The sequence below is a fragment of the Oratosquilla oratoria genome, chromosome 31, assembly GCF_046742065.1.
Source record: "Oratosquilla oratoria isolate Oo_2021 chromosome 31, ASM4674206v1, whole genome shotgun sequence".
NCBI lineage: Eukaryota > Metazoa > Arthropoda > Malacostraca > Stomatopoda > Squillidae > Oratosquilla > Oratosquilla oratoria.
In genome coordinates, this window is record NC_134807.1 from 17,770,220 (window position 1) to 17,783,950 (window position 13,731).

Here is a 13,731-nt window from a genome sequence, read left to right on the forward strand (position 1 = left end):
TCTTCACTTTTTTTCTAGAAGATCGTTTTTCCGGCGTATCTTATTTGTCAGACATTACGTACACAACCACACACAGAAAGAAGTATACACAGAGGCACATTGCTCCTTATTATAGTATATATTAAATACTTCGGCTTACAACTAAGTGTCCACAAGGGCCTACATTATCTAGCTACATGCAATGCATCGTACCAACCTCCCAGCACGTGACTATATGTTTTTCAGATACACGTACTTCTATTTGCAAATTCCTGCACAGCGCTATCTTATGGCATCATTATCATATTTGAAATTATATACCTAACTAGAACTAGAATAAACGTTACCTATAGAGTCTAATTGTTAATTACTAATGTAACACAAAGTGAAATGATTATCCAACAAACATCATTTTTTGAAAACAGGACGATTCTATAAATGGCTAGCGACATCTGGCAACTGTTCACTGGCAGTAACATTTACACAGCGAGAAACGCACACGAGTTTGCCTCACTTTTGACGTGAGTGCCGCCGGGCAGTGTAACATTAGAAGGGGTTCGCCTGATATAGTATTTCCGCACACGTCCTGGTCTTATCACTCTGGATTGTTCTCGTTTCCGGTCCTTGACACAGAGCACTTCATTCTCATATTGGTACCTTGTGTAATCTGAGGAAAAACGCGGATTGGTCTTGCTTACAGTTTGTATAATTTGGTTTAGTTTGAACATATGCGGGGGCCGAGCTTTGTACACGTACACCTACGCGGCGACAACTCTGTCTTCCGTGTCGTACAAGGCCCTAGCAGTTGAAGCAACGACGCGGGTGTGGGTAGTATTTTCTTTCTTCATATTTCAAATAACGTAAAGTCAGGAAAGTTGGAAATTGTGGATGACTGAAGGTGACTTTATTATTGGGGTACTGGTCTTTTTTTTTTACCGTTATTTTTCTCTTAACACACCTTTATTACTTTTGGTCTTGCCACTGCTTGATTATTTCTTATTCTGTGTGGTATCGTAGTGATGGGATGAATACTTAATCTCATACTGGTGTTGAATGTTATATGTGGTGTTTGGATTAGGGTACCAGCCAGAATCGTTAGAGCTTTCTTAACAGTTAGCACTACGTAACCATACATATGAATATATATTTTTTTAATAGTGTAAGGGGTTGGGATGGACTTAGGACATAAAAAAAATCCAGGAAGTCAACACGGAGTAGACTTTTGAGGACACGCGTTTTTTTCATTAATCAATAAAAACTTCCACACCTTTAGTTTTGATTAATGACTCTAATGGCACCTCTGGTCACATGAAGAGTTTGTCAAAGTACAGCCTGTTATGGAGAAATAAATACAGCAATAGTATATGTATTTTTATTCATTCGTAATAAATTCAGAGATATGAAACAAGACAATATTCTTATAATTTAAGAGAAACAATAATAATAATAATAATCATAATAATAATTATAACTGATAAAGTAATACATGACATGTGGGTATTTGATAGCACCCTGGGGAGGGAGTGGGGGGAAGGGAGAGGGGGAGGGGTTCTGTGGATCCGACCGAGAGGGGATCATCTGTCCACGACACCTGCGTCGCCGGATTCTGGCGGCTTTTGTCTCTTCTCGAAGACGCAGAAGAAAACGGGGAGGGCATGGGGTAGGAGGAGGGGTGTGTGTGTATTGGGGACAGGTGTCTGGACAATGCATCTTTACCCTCACGACTGACGGTTATGTAGCCTCAATTCGCGTTCATTCCACTGCGTATCGAACACTTTTGTTCCTTGACATGCATCACTCGCTTGTGTTCAGGTGTGTGCACTCTTGTGTAATACACTCCTTGCACTAGATACTATCGACCTCACGGTCCGCCCTTATTCTGTTCTCACGATTTGTGAGAGTCCCGAAGCATCACCTACGGGTCTCACTGTATTTACACACACATACACACATATACATATGCACACGTGCACACACAGATGCATATGTCCATGTACACGCACATACACATTTCTCTGGTCTCTGTACACAAAACTTCTTGGGGGTATCCCCTGTGGGCCTTGGCGGGCTGTGGTCGGCGCCAACAAAGAGGATAAGGCGCGCTTTGGCATCAGTGGTAAAAAGGCAAGCCAGCAAAAGACCTGTCGAGACCTTTCGATCTGAGTCCTTCTGTCCGTAAAAGAAAGAACCTGCTTTGCACTGGTTGAGACCCTCTTGAGGGACTCGCGACCACGAGGGTGTCCTTGTTTAGCTTCCTGTTCTCTGCAACGCTGTGGAGTCTGCTTCTTGTGACTGGGAGAGGTGTCGTTGTCGACAGCCCGCTTCCCGTCCTCTGCGACGCTGTAGAGTCTGTTTCCTGGGACAGGGAAAGTCATCCTTCTGGTGTCGTGTAGGTCATGGAGATCCTGTGTCTATCATTGTGGGGGTCTTAACGCTTCAACATGGAGGTTATGAATCCGAGCCCTTTGTCTGGCACTCCTTCAGTTGAATAAAATCACCTCGCAAAATTCGAGAAGAACAAGTGCGGCGACATCATCCGACGATGGTATACTTCTTGGTCGGATCGACAACAGCCTCTTTAGCTGAACGAAAATGTCTGGTGAAAATCAGAAAGATCAGAAGAGTGCTCTATATAGGGCTGGCAATGTACTCATAGCGCTGCAACATGGAGGTTAAGCCAGAGTATGACATGACGCTTATACATGGTCACGTCGATACACAGGAAAGGTGACGTCGGAGTGTCCGTGGAAGAGGCGTTGCCACGCCCTGTGGGCCATGTCACAACACCGTCAGTTTCCTGTCACTCCAACTTGAAGGCCGTGTCACTACACCGCGAAGGTCCTGTTCCTTTGACATGAATATCATGGCCGTACACGTCCTAAGTCGAGTTCGACGTAAGTTGAGTTCGACGTAAGTTGAGTTCGACGTAAGTCGGGTCGACGTAAGTCGAGTTCGACTCTGCCCCCGACTCGACGTGCCGAGCGCTTCGTGGCACATCATCATTGGCAGGTCAAGTTCTACATGCGACCTGACCTGACTTGACCCAACCTAAGTCATAAACTGTTGCATTTGGTGAGTTAGTGCTTCACGATTCGTTTTTTGTTTTTTGTTGATTTTTTTTTTCTCTCTTTTGTGTTGATCATGTCCTTATATGTCGGTTTCAGTTTTCACGTATTTCCCCGATGTCCATCTGATCTGAATGCAATTTGAATGGGCGTGATCGCCTCTTTTCAGATTATCCATCTGCAGCGGTTTACTTGCTCGTAACCAGCAAATGCACGTTTCGCCAAACTAAGAATCCTTTTCGTTACCATATTCACAAAAAACATACCCAAACTGCATCTCGCTTCAACTTCATCTCACGACCAATGCCTGTAATCATCACATGGTTATAATTACAAGTTCCAATTCTTCCACCTTCCCTCATTGACCTTTCTCATCATCACAGCAAACTCTCCGAAACCATCTCTTCATCAGCGTCACTACATGAGGAGCTGTTGGTTCATTTGACTAGATCAGTAAATTAGCATCATGGCAAAGGTAAGTACGTCAGCTCATACACCTGGACCATCATCACAAGGCCATGTCCCGGCGCTTCGGCATCCGGAAACTCATGTGTATCGAGTTCCCGCGGATCAGCTGGGAAAGGCCAGGGCGGTCGAAACGGCCTCGTCGAGGAAGGGTGAAGTCTCCTCGGATGACGTCACGAGATTCGTGATCAAGATCGAGGTCGTTGATGCCATTGTTGTTGGTGGTATTGTTGTTAATGTTGTTGTTGTTCATGTTGTACGAAGCACTGTCCAATGATTCACGGGTCAAGTCCAGGCGGGATAGGTTTAGTTCGTTTCTTGAACCACATAAATCGGTACGGGAGCCGCGTAGATCAGCTCTGGAGGCGCGCAGGTCGGATTTCGAGGCCCGAAGGTCGGATTTGGAAGCACGGAGGTCAGACTTGGAAGCCCGCAAGTCGGATTTCGAGGCTCGAAGGTCCGATTTCGATGCCCTCAGTTCTGCTTTCGATGCTCGCAAATCTGATTTCGAGGCCCTCAGATCTGACTTGGATGCTCGGAGGTCCGATTTCGAAGCCCTCAGGTCTGATTTTGAGGCCCTTAGGTCTGATTTTGAGGCCCTCAGGTCTTGCCTCGAGGCTCGCAGCTCAGACTTGCAGCAAGATCTTGGCTCTGACTTAGGAGATTTAGGACTCCGCGTCTCAGACTTCTTGGGGGGGACAGATTTGACTGTGAGTTGTGTGATGGCGCGGGACACTGAGCCATTGCATAGCTTCTCCCAGGGCTTGGCCACCTCCGTCAGCGTGTTGGGGTCGAACTGGTTGTGCGGTGTGCGGCGCCCTTGCATCTCTGCATAATCGTCCCATGACAACAAACTCGCAGCGTCGACGGCGTCGCCACCTTCGTAAGAGTCTGAACGGTACAGGTTGGGTACTTCTATTCTCGTTTCCTCGCAGTCCTGGCAGGAGACACCGCTATCTACGTCCGAATCTTGGGGAAGGGCGGGTTCTTCCTGTGCCACGTTGTTGGAGATCGAGGGGACCTCCAGCGGCCGGATGGGTTCCAAAGGCCGGGCCGGGTCGTACAGGTACCGGGGATCGTCCAGCATCAGTGAAGACCTTCTGGTGGCTCTTTGCTGTTGTTGATGTTGCTGTTGGTGGTGCACAGCGCGCAGGGCCTCCTCCATGTCCATACTCACTCTCCGCCCTTTGCGACGCTGGTTCCTCGAGTGTCCGAGCTGGTCGTCCTGCTGGAGTACTTGCGACTGCTCTTCGGGGATCGGGCAGCGGCACAGGGGCGGGACTGACAGGCCGGAACCGTAGGTGGATCGTGTGTCAGTGAATGGGTGGCCTTCGTCGGGAAAGGGCGTGCCCTCTTCCACGTAGGCGGTCGGGTCGACGTAGGTCTGACTCCCGTTGGAGTCGCTGGAGTAGGCAGAGTCGTTGGAACTGTAGTTATCGGTGAAGATGTCATGCTGGCCGTAGGTCCCGTTGGGGTATTCTCCAGTCGCAGGTACGGCGTGCGAGGAAGAAGAGGTGGGGAGTACACAGGTCATCCAAGGGTGATCAAGGCAATCGTTGACGCTCATTCTCTCACTGCAAGAAAAAATGAAGAAATTAGACAAAAATACAAACAGATCCCTCCGACGGAAAATATATACATATACACACAACAAAGTAATGTCGTAGCACATTAATAAAATTATACTAATGACCCACTTTCGGAGAAGAATAAGCGAAAGTAAAAAAAATCCGTATATTTCGATCACTGTGATCCTCTTCAGCAGATGTGATTAGTGAAGAAAAGCATTGGTGGACAAAATCCACCAATGTCCAAGTAGCGCCGGACACGTGGCCTGAGTCCCCGTCCCTACCTGTTCACCTCACTACTTTTGTATATATATATATATAATATATATATATATATATATATATATATATATATATATATATATATATATATATATATATATACATGCTTTTCTCCACTCTGTAATCACATTTGCTGAAGAGGATCACAGACAGTGATCGAAATATACGGATCTTTTTGCTTTCACCTATTCTTCTCCGAAAGTGGGTCATTAGTATAACATATACACACATTTATTATTTAATGTAAATGGACACTTCGCACATAAGAAAACTATAATGTAGCACGAGCGACATGACATTAAAAAAAGTGAAAATGTGAAGACATGGAGAGGGGAAACTCATTCCATACCTGGGTTTTTTGACGAGCAGGACCGAGATGAAATCCTTGGCTTCCTGGCTGATGTGATCGAAGAGTTCCTCGGGGAAGTCATAGTCTCCTTGGGTGATGTTGACGAAGGTCTCTTGGTCTGTGGATCCTCCGAAGGGCGTGCACCCCGTCAAGAGTACGTACACTAACACGCCTACAGCCCTGTGGAATATACAGACAGTGTTCATGACTGGAAGTGGGTAGAAACGACGTCGCCATCCGTGTAGTTAATGAATGGAATAAACTATCTGCAATGACAGTGCAGTGTAGCTCAGTTCGAAGCTTTAAGATTCTTTTAAGCAAGATGCAGTAATGCCTGACATTTGTGTTATATTATTTGTTTGTCATTATTTGTCTGTCCATTCATTATTTACTATTTACCTGTTTATTATATAACTTTACTTATCTATTTTATTATTATTTTTAGTCATTTAGTCATTTATCATTAATATATTTTTTGCATCCGACCTAGTTATGGACCAAAAGGTCTCCTATCGGCATGCTCCTACTTTGCGCGTTTTACAAAGGATTACAAAGGCGGAGCATGCCGACAGGAGACCTTTTGGTCCATATCTAGGTCGGATGCGAAAAAAAAAAATCATATTAATAATAAAATAATAAATAAAAACTATGATAATGTAAATAACAAATAAAATACATGAATAAATGCATAGGTATAGTTAAATAATAATCAAACAGGTAAATAGTAAATAATAATAAATTGACATATAACTAATAATAAATGAAAATCAGAGACAAATGATAACAAAACCAAAACAAATAATATAAGATAAATTATAATCATCCTGTTTAACGTCAGGCGACTTTATTCAGACGAGTTTACTCAAAGGCGGAAGAGGAGCATGCCGGCAGAAGACCTTTTGGTCCATAACTAGGTCGGACACTATAGAGGACTGAATCAAGATACCCTCCTTCCCTCCTTTGTTTTTTGTCCCTCGCCCAACAAATAAAATCGTCGAAGGAATTAATATAACACTGCAATACCGTGATACCTAGGATACAATCAGCAAAGTATGCATCTGGAATCTAACATTTCCAGGAACAGTCTAAGATTTGAGTTTAAGTATTATGTTGATAGACTTCTCCTCAATACAGTTTGATACCTAGTTCCAAAAAACAGATTCCCATCAGCGTATATTAAACAAATGGGGGTTTTAATCACACAATCACCTTTAAGAACACTGACAGGAGAGGATTCAGAAGGGTGGATATCAGGGGGTCTGGCATGCAGCAGTGTGTTGTCTTTCAGTGTGTTAATGGAGCGGTGAGTGATATGATTATGAATATGTTTCTCATTGGCATAGAGCGCCATGAAAATCCATCTTAACACTTCACTACAACGACTCAGGCTAAAGCTCGTTTCACACGCATCGACTTTTCGCCGTGCCCCGTCCACGACACGACGTCGTGCTCTAAAATAACCATGGGTGTCTATGAACGTTTTCACACGTGGTTGTGTCGTGTGAAGGCGTCCCTAGATACCCAAGGGTTTTTGAAAGCACGACGTCGTGTTGTGGAAAGCGCACGGCGAAAAGTCGATACGGGCGAGGTAATAATAAAGGATCAGGTACATGAATCAATGCAAGAGTACATGTGTTCCTTTCAACCCTTCGTGTTACTTAGCAACTTGAAATCATTGTCCTCAGCAGGAACAAACTTGATTAATCTTATCACTGTTTTGGAAGGAGCTAAGATTGGCGACACAGCATCATATCAGTGGACATAATGTGTGCGTAAGGATGCTTATCTGTGTGTACATTGGCACAAACGCATGCGCACACACGCACACACACACACACACACGTGGCGCAGTGGTTAGAGTTCCTGGTTGCAACTACGGCGGCCCGGGTTAGAATCCCGCCCAGGGCTGAAATTATTTCAGTGTCGCTGCGCTGCGAGCCGTCACTCCAACTCTCATGGGCGGGGAGTTGGGTGTGTGTGTGTGCGTGTAAGGTCACAGCACTACCCATAGATCGGTCATATATGAGCTCTGAGATATCTTCCAGGAGGGAAATAGCTGTCGATCACGCGTCCAACACGTGATCCAAGACCATGGTGAATCTCACACCCACACACAAAGAACAGCGGCATTCCATCCACAGTGCACATTATAACTTGATTTAGTCTAATCCTAAAATTAACTAAAATTCTACGAGTACATGGCCAGTATATCACTGCATCACTGCTAAGTTAACCGGTTATTATTGTTATTTCTTATCGTTACACAAATACCCACAACGCATTTTGGTCAACACAAAGAGGCAAAGCCAGTTATGAAATCTCTGCTATATCGACCCAAGTAATGCAATCGAATTACCTCAAGGCAGAGACAAATGGTTAACGTTGGCATCTGTATCACAAGCACACTTCCAAAAATGTATCGCCACACAAGTTCAGCTGGACATTGTGAACGAGACCATAAGAAAAAGGGAACTATAAAAGCTTACGACCTGTTTCCGACCCCCTTACAAAGGCGAAGCATGCCGACAGGAGACCTTTTGGTTCATATCTAGACGGTGGCACGTTTGTTTCTTTCACTCATGGTTATCGCCAGGTGGCTATTTCATGTTCATCTATTTCATGACGGGGGAGGAGATTCATTCCAATTGCAGCATGGTCTTCAATTCTTTTTATAATAAACAAAGGAACAGCACAAATCAACCTGATGCCGGTGGTCGGAAACAGGTCGTAAGCTTGGGGTGATTGGGCCCTTAGAGGGAATTAGGTCGGTCAGCTTGTCTTTATAAAGCTGTCACGAAGCTTTCTAGTCACGGTGACTGGGAGGGAGGGAGGGAGGGAGGGAGGGAGGGAGAGAGAGGGAGAGAGAGAGAGAGAGAGAGAGAGAGAGAGAGAGAGAGAGAGAGGGAGGGAGGGAGAGAGAGAGAGGGAGGGAGAGAGAGAGAGAGAGAGAGAGAGAGAGAGAGAGAGAGAGAGAGAGAGAGACTGATTCAGAAGCACCGATAATCTTATTGTTAATTATCTATTTATTTACCCAATTAATTTTTTTTTTTTTGGGGGGGGAGGGATTACACGTAACAACAGAAGTAGACGTCGACTTACCACATGTCCGTGCCGAGGCAGATGGGCTCGAAGTTGATGACTTCGGGAGCTGCAACATAAGAAAGGAGGAAAAGTGTTACTCGAAGACTCTGGTCAAGAATTAACATATCTATTTTGGTTTGGACGCGAATATAGACACAGCAAGCGTAATACCTACATATGTGAAACACAATATAAAGAAATACATACATACATATACATACATACATATATGCAGGTTTTATTAAATACGACAGCATTCTGGGAGTTGTTGATTTTCTTTTTTGTGTTTTCAGTTTTCCTAATTATACTCTTCCCTTGGAGTATAATTAGGAAAATTGAAAACACAAGAAAGAAAATAGATAACTTCCAGAATGCTGTCGTATTTAATCAAACCTGCATTAAAGAAAACCTGCTCCCAGAATACACCAAAACACACACATTATATATATATATATATATATATATATATATATTGCATACACTGAATGGTCCCTAGTGAACATATTTCCATATTTTCAACCACATTAATTCATTTTAATTCCATGCCATCATTGACTGTGGCATGGAATTAAAGTGAATTAATGTGATTGAAAAGATGAATATATATATATTTATATATATATATATATATGATATATATATATATACAAACACACGTGTGTGTGAGCGTGTGCGCACGCATATCCACAAAACACCATATCAATTTATTTATATAACAAAAGATAAGAGCATATCTTCTACTGGGCATTTGTTGCCAGACATGGCTATTGACTGTAATTCCGAAAGTGAGTACGAGCTTATCTCCTAGCCCTGCAGAACTTGATGACCCGATTGTATGCACGACGTGGCTTCTACCTCAAAAAAAAAAAAAAAAAAAAAAAAAAAAAAAAAAAAACAGCCCAGCAACACTCTTTCCAAAACATTTCCTGTTGTAGAACAACAAAGCCCCCGGCATGCACCTGCATAGATAACACTAAGTTCACCAACCCTCTTACCCACTCAGCCCGACCCCTATTCCTGCTGAATGCGTAGTTATGAAAATAAGGCCGTCGATGTATGTACTAATCATTCATATTATCATTCATTCATATTATCATTACTCATACATTCGTTGTATGTACTAATCATTCATATTACCATTAAATACTCATTCATATTATTATTAAAACAAATCTCTGTGATAGCACTGGTAAAAGAAATAAAAGTGTTTATTCAATCATGAGGAATTACTCGTATTGTGTTCTATTTCTTCTTTCATCTTATTAACCAAATACCAAGATTAAACAACGGCAAAGCGTCACAGAACTTGTTTTCTCAACTGTACAGACGGGTCAGGCGACCCCCCAACCACCCGCCCATCGCCTGACTACTTCTTATACGGACTATGGGTAACTAAAATAGTCTTTCAAGGTTCCGAAAATAGTTCGATGATGTAGCGGCGTCTGGCATCCCAGACTCGACGCCAATAACACAAAAGACCGTTGGACATTTCAGCTTTGGGAGAAAAAATTGACCGGGTTTTCTGATAAGATCTTTCGGCTGCCGATACTATGTCCGTGCCGCTATCAACTGAAGAGCTTTCGGTGTCATAAAAGAGAGAGCGATAAGGAGAGAGAGAGAGAGAGAGAGAGAGAGAGAGAGAGAGAGAGAGAGAGAGAGAGAGAGTGTGCGCCTTCTTTAACAAGGTAGCAAGCACATTTCCATTGAACAGACTCTTCCTATTGTATTCTACCTTTGTCCGATACATTACAAGAATTGATCGATAACCTAAAGTATATGTTCAGCCTGACAACAACCCTGACCAAATTAGAATGATTAAACTTGGCTAACAATATATTTTATAATGACTTGTTTACTACCGATAGAATAATTTTATCGCAACCAAGGCAGTGAACACTAACCTTAGATTATATATGCATATGAGAGAAATTCGCTAGTGACAGCGACATTAATCTGGTCATTTTTATGATAGTCGCACGCAGGATTCGAACCCACTGCTTTTGGTCACCCATAAGTGGGTAAAGGCTCTGTGTAGGTAATCTTACGGGTGGCCGAAAGCAGTGGGTTCGATTCCTGCATGCGACTGTCATAAAAATTATCAGATATATGTATATGTTTCAACTCCTTGTTTCTATTATATCGTACATTTCATCCGACCACATTCATTCCTCATCCTATAAAGCAGTGGTTCTACTACGGAGCTGCCTAGTGTAGGCCTTATGGTCTCTTGCAGTCTCCTTCATTCTTATGTTTTTATGTTAACCTTTTTCAGTTCTCACCCTTGATTCTCTCTCTCTCTCTCTCAAAAAAAAAAAAAAAAAAAAAAAAAAAAAAAATCACGTACCCCTATATCCAACACAAATACAGTGTAAACATAAGAAAAGGATTAATGATATAAACTTTGTTTTGCTTTCTCATGGTAAATATACAGTACCATTGTTGCACTGGCTATCATGTCTCGTACCCCCAAGGTTAAGGTTTCGTAACCCTTTGGGGTATAGGAACCTCTGGTTAGGAACCACTGCCCCGTACCCTTTCCCAAACCCTCTGGTACCTTTCACGTGTTTCCCAAAATATAACATAGTCTATCCCCATTAATCTGAAGATGATGACTTAATATTAATAATAATAATACATAATAACAAAAACAATATTAATAATAATCATACCAACAATAATAATAATGCACGCGCACATCGGTAGCCTCGGAACATAATTAGCTTAGCGCTAGTAAGCCCGCCGAGAGTCTAAGTACCACTAAGACAATTATGCTCCGATGATTCATCGGCCTTAGCACTAGTGGCAGAATTGTCTTAGCTTACTTATCCGTTGATTAGCGTAACTAACCAGGGGAGATCCGTCACCAAACTTCACAGGAGAAAAGTTCAAATCTTCATGAACCACAGGAATTGTGGAAAAATGATATTCCACGTCGTTTCCGACTCATAAAAAGCTGCATTTAATGCGGCTAAGCTAATTATGCTCAGAAGCTATCGACATGTAAAAACAATAATGCTGATAACAACAACAACAATAACAACGTAGTAACCGTGGTGTCTGACTTACCGACGTAATCTGGAGTGCCCATGATCTGGGTGAGTTCGGTGTTCTTCGTGAGGACCCTGGAAATGCCGAAGTCGCACAGTTTCACGCCGACAGGATCCGCCTCCTCACTCATAAGCACCACATTCTGCGGCTGTGGGGCGGAAGAAGAAGAGAGATTCAATTTAAAGTCGCAAACTCCCCCCCATCAGGATGCTAGGACTATACCCCTTTTCAGGACTTTCTGGCGTGGGATCTCATGAACCATGCCCTTGGTCCAACTCGCTGGGGGCAAGGTTCGAAGTGCCGTGACATCGACCTACGCCACAAGTTGTGACGCTCTATCCCGCTCGGCTAGACAATTCTAGTACAGGGTCACGTGGAGGCCATGAACGGAGGCTATGGACATCTAGAAACTAGAAACACGACGGTCATAGATAAGCTGACCCAAGATATAGTTCAAAATTATGCAAACATTTCTTTCGTTCTTGAGTGTTTGTCATTTATGTAATAAAAGTGAGTTGATAACAAATTAATATATGTTACACAACCACGAAAAGTATGTTTGCATCGTTTTGATACATTAAGGGTCAGATTTGTGTATCCCCGACCCTTAGGGTCGTCTATGAATACCGTACAGAACCCAAAAGTACATAAATGAATTAATGAAAATAACAACAAACTAAAACACTAAAAAATAAAATAAAATAGCAAGTGAAAAATATTAAATAGTAATGAAATAAAATAAATTCATAATAACAAAAAATCCGACGACGCAATGATTCGTTGCCAAATGGAATTCCGACTTTCGAATATTTTCTCAGTCATTTCAGCAGATGATCACACTAACCTCAGCGTTTGTATCAATACAGTGCAAAGCGAGGTGGATAGGTATGGAAGCTGTTGGCTCGATAAACTACTTTTTTTTTTTTTTTGGTCCGTTACTGTCTCGGGAGTTGGCTGGCCATCATTATCTTTGCCGGGTATCAAATACCGTGAGCCCTTCCAGCCATCACGTGTTGGTTCTAGCGGGACTCGAACCTCCACCCATCAACCTTCTGTCCTCCAGATGCCGGAGCCTTGGTCCACTCGGCCACGAAGAGACGCTATAGGTTCCCGGACCTCGAATGTAAGCGCGATAACGTGACCCCCGGACCTCGAACGTTAGCGCGATCACCTGGCTCCCGGACCTCGAACGTTGACGCGATCACCTGACCCCCGGACTTCGAACGTTAGCGCGATCACCTGGCTCCCGGACTTCGAACGTTAGCTCGATCACCTGGCTCCCGGACCTCGAACGTTAGCTCGATCACTTGGCTCCCGGAGTTCGAACGTTTTGGGGGCAAATCTTGAGGTCATCGTGGCAGCATGACTTCGAGTGCAGAATGCCACGTCGTTGTACACATCGAGAAAAGTGGAGCAATGTGTGGACCCTGGCGGTGACCAAAACCGGCAGTGGACAATAATCGTAAAATGAACAGAAATGGCCCTCGAGAAGACGCGAGGCGGATGAAGAAGAAGAAGACGAAGAAGAAGCAGAAGAAGAAGCAGAAGAAGAAGAAAAAAAAAAGCAGCAGAAGAAGAAGAAGAAGGCGAAGAAAAAAACAAGAAGAAATAATTATATTGTGTGCCCCTTGGCTGAGAGAGGGAGAGGGAGAAAGAGAGATAGACTGAGAGAGAGAGAGAGAGAGAGAGAGAGAGAGAGAGAGAGAGACACACACACACACACACATTGGGGCCAAGGCGAAGAAAAGAGTTGGGCGTTATTGGGTGGCAGTTTCCGCCTCACGCGTAACTCGAAGCTCCTGCAGCCCGACCGACCCGCGCACCACCAACAACGAGGTTCTAGTCGTGTGTTTGTCGTTGCCTTCTCTCTTTCTCTACGACATTCGCGCTTGCG

General features: G+C 43.5%; 1 protein-coding gene across 1 annotated transcript in view; it reads right to left on the reverse strand.

Annotated features, from left to right (window-relative positions):
• Positions 1–1,337: 1,337 nt before the first annotated feature.
• LOC143041462 (uncharacterized) overlaps positions 1,338–13,731 on the reverse strand; it is a 248,468-nt gene continuing 236,074 nt past the window's right edge. The window contains exons 4-7 of the mRNA XM_076213359.1: positions 11,856–11,985; positions 8,808–8,856; positions 5,709–5,888; positions 1,338–5,083 (exon numbers count right to left, since the gene is read on the reverse strand). Of these exons, the coding sequence (XP_076069474.1) occupies positions 3,553–5,083; positions 5,709–5,888; positions 8,808–8,856; positions 11,856–11,985 (1,890 nt within the window). The 3' untranslated portion in view covers positions 1,338–3,552. The remainder of the gene's footprint in view (positions 5,084–5,708; positions 5,889–8,807; positions 8,857–11,855; positions 11,986–13,731) is intronic.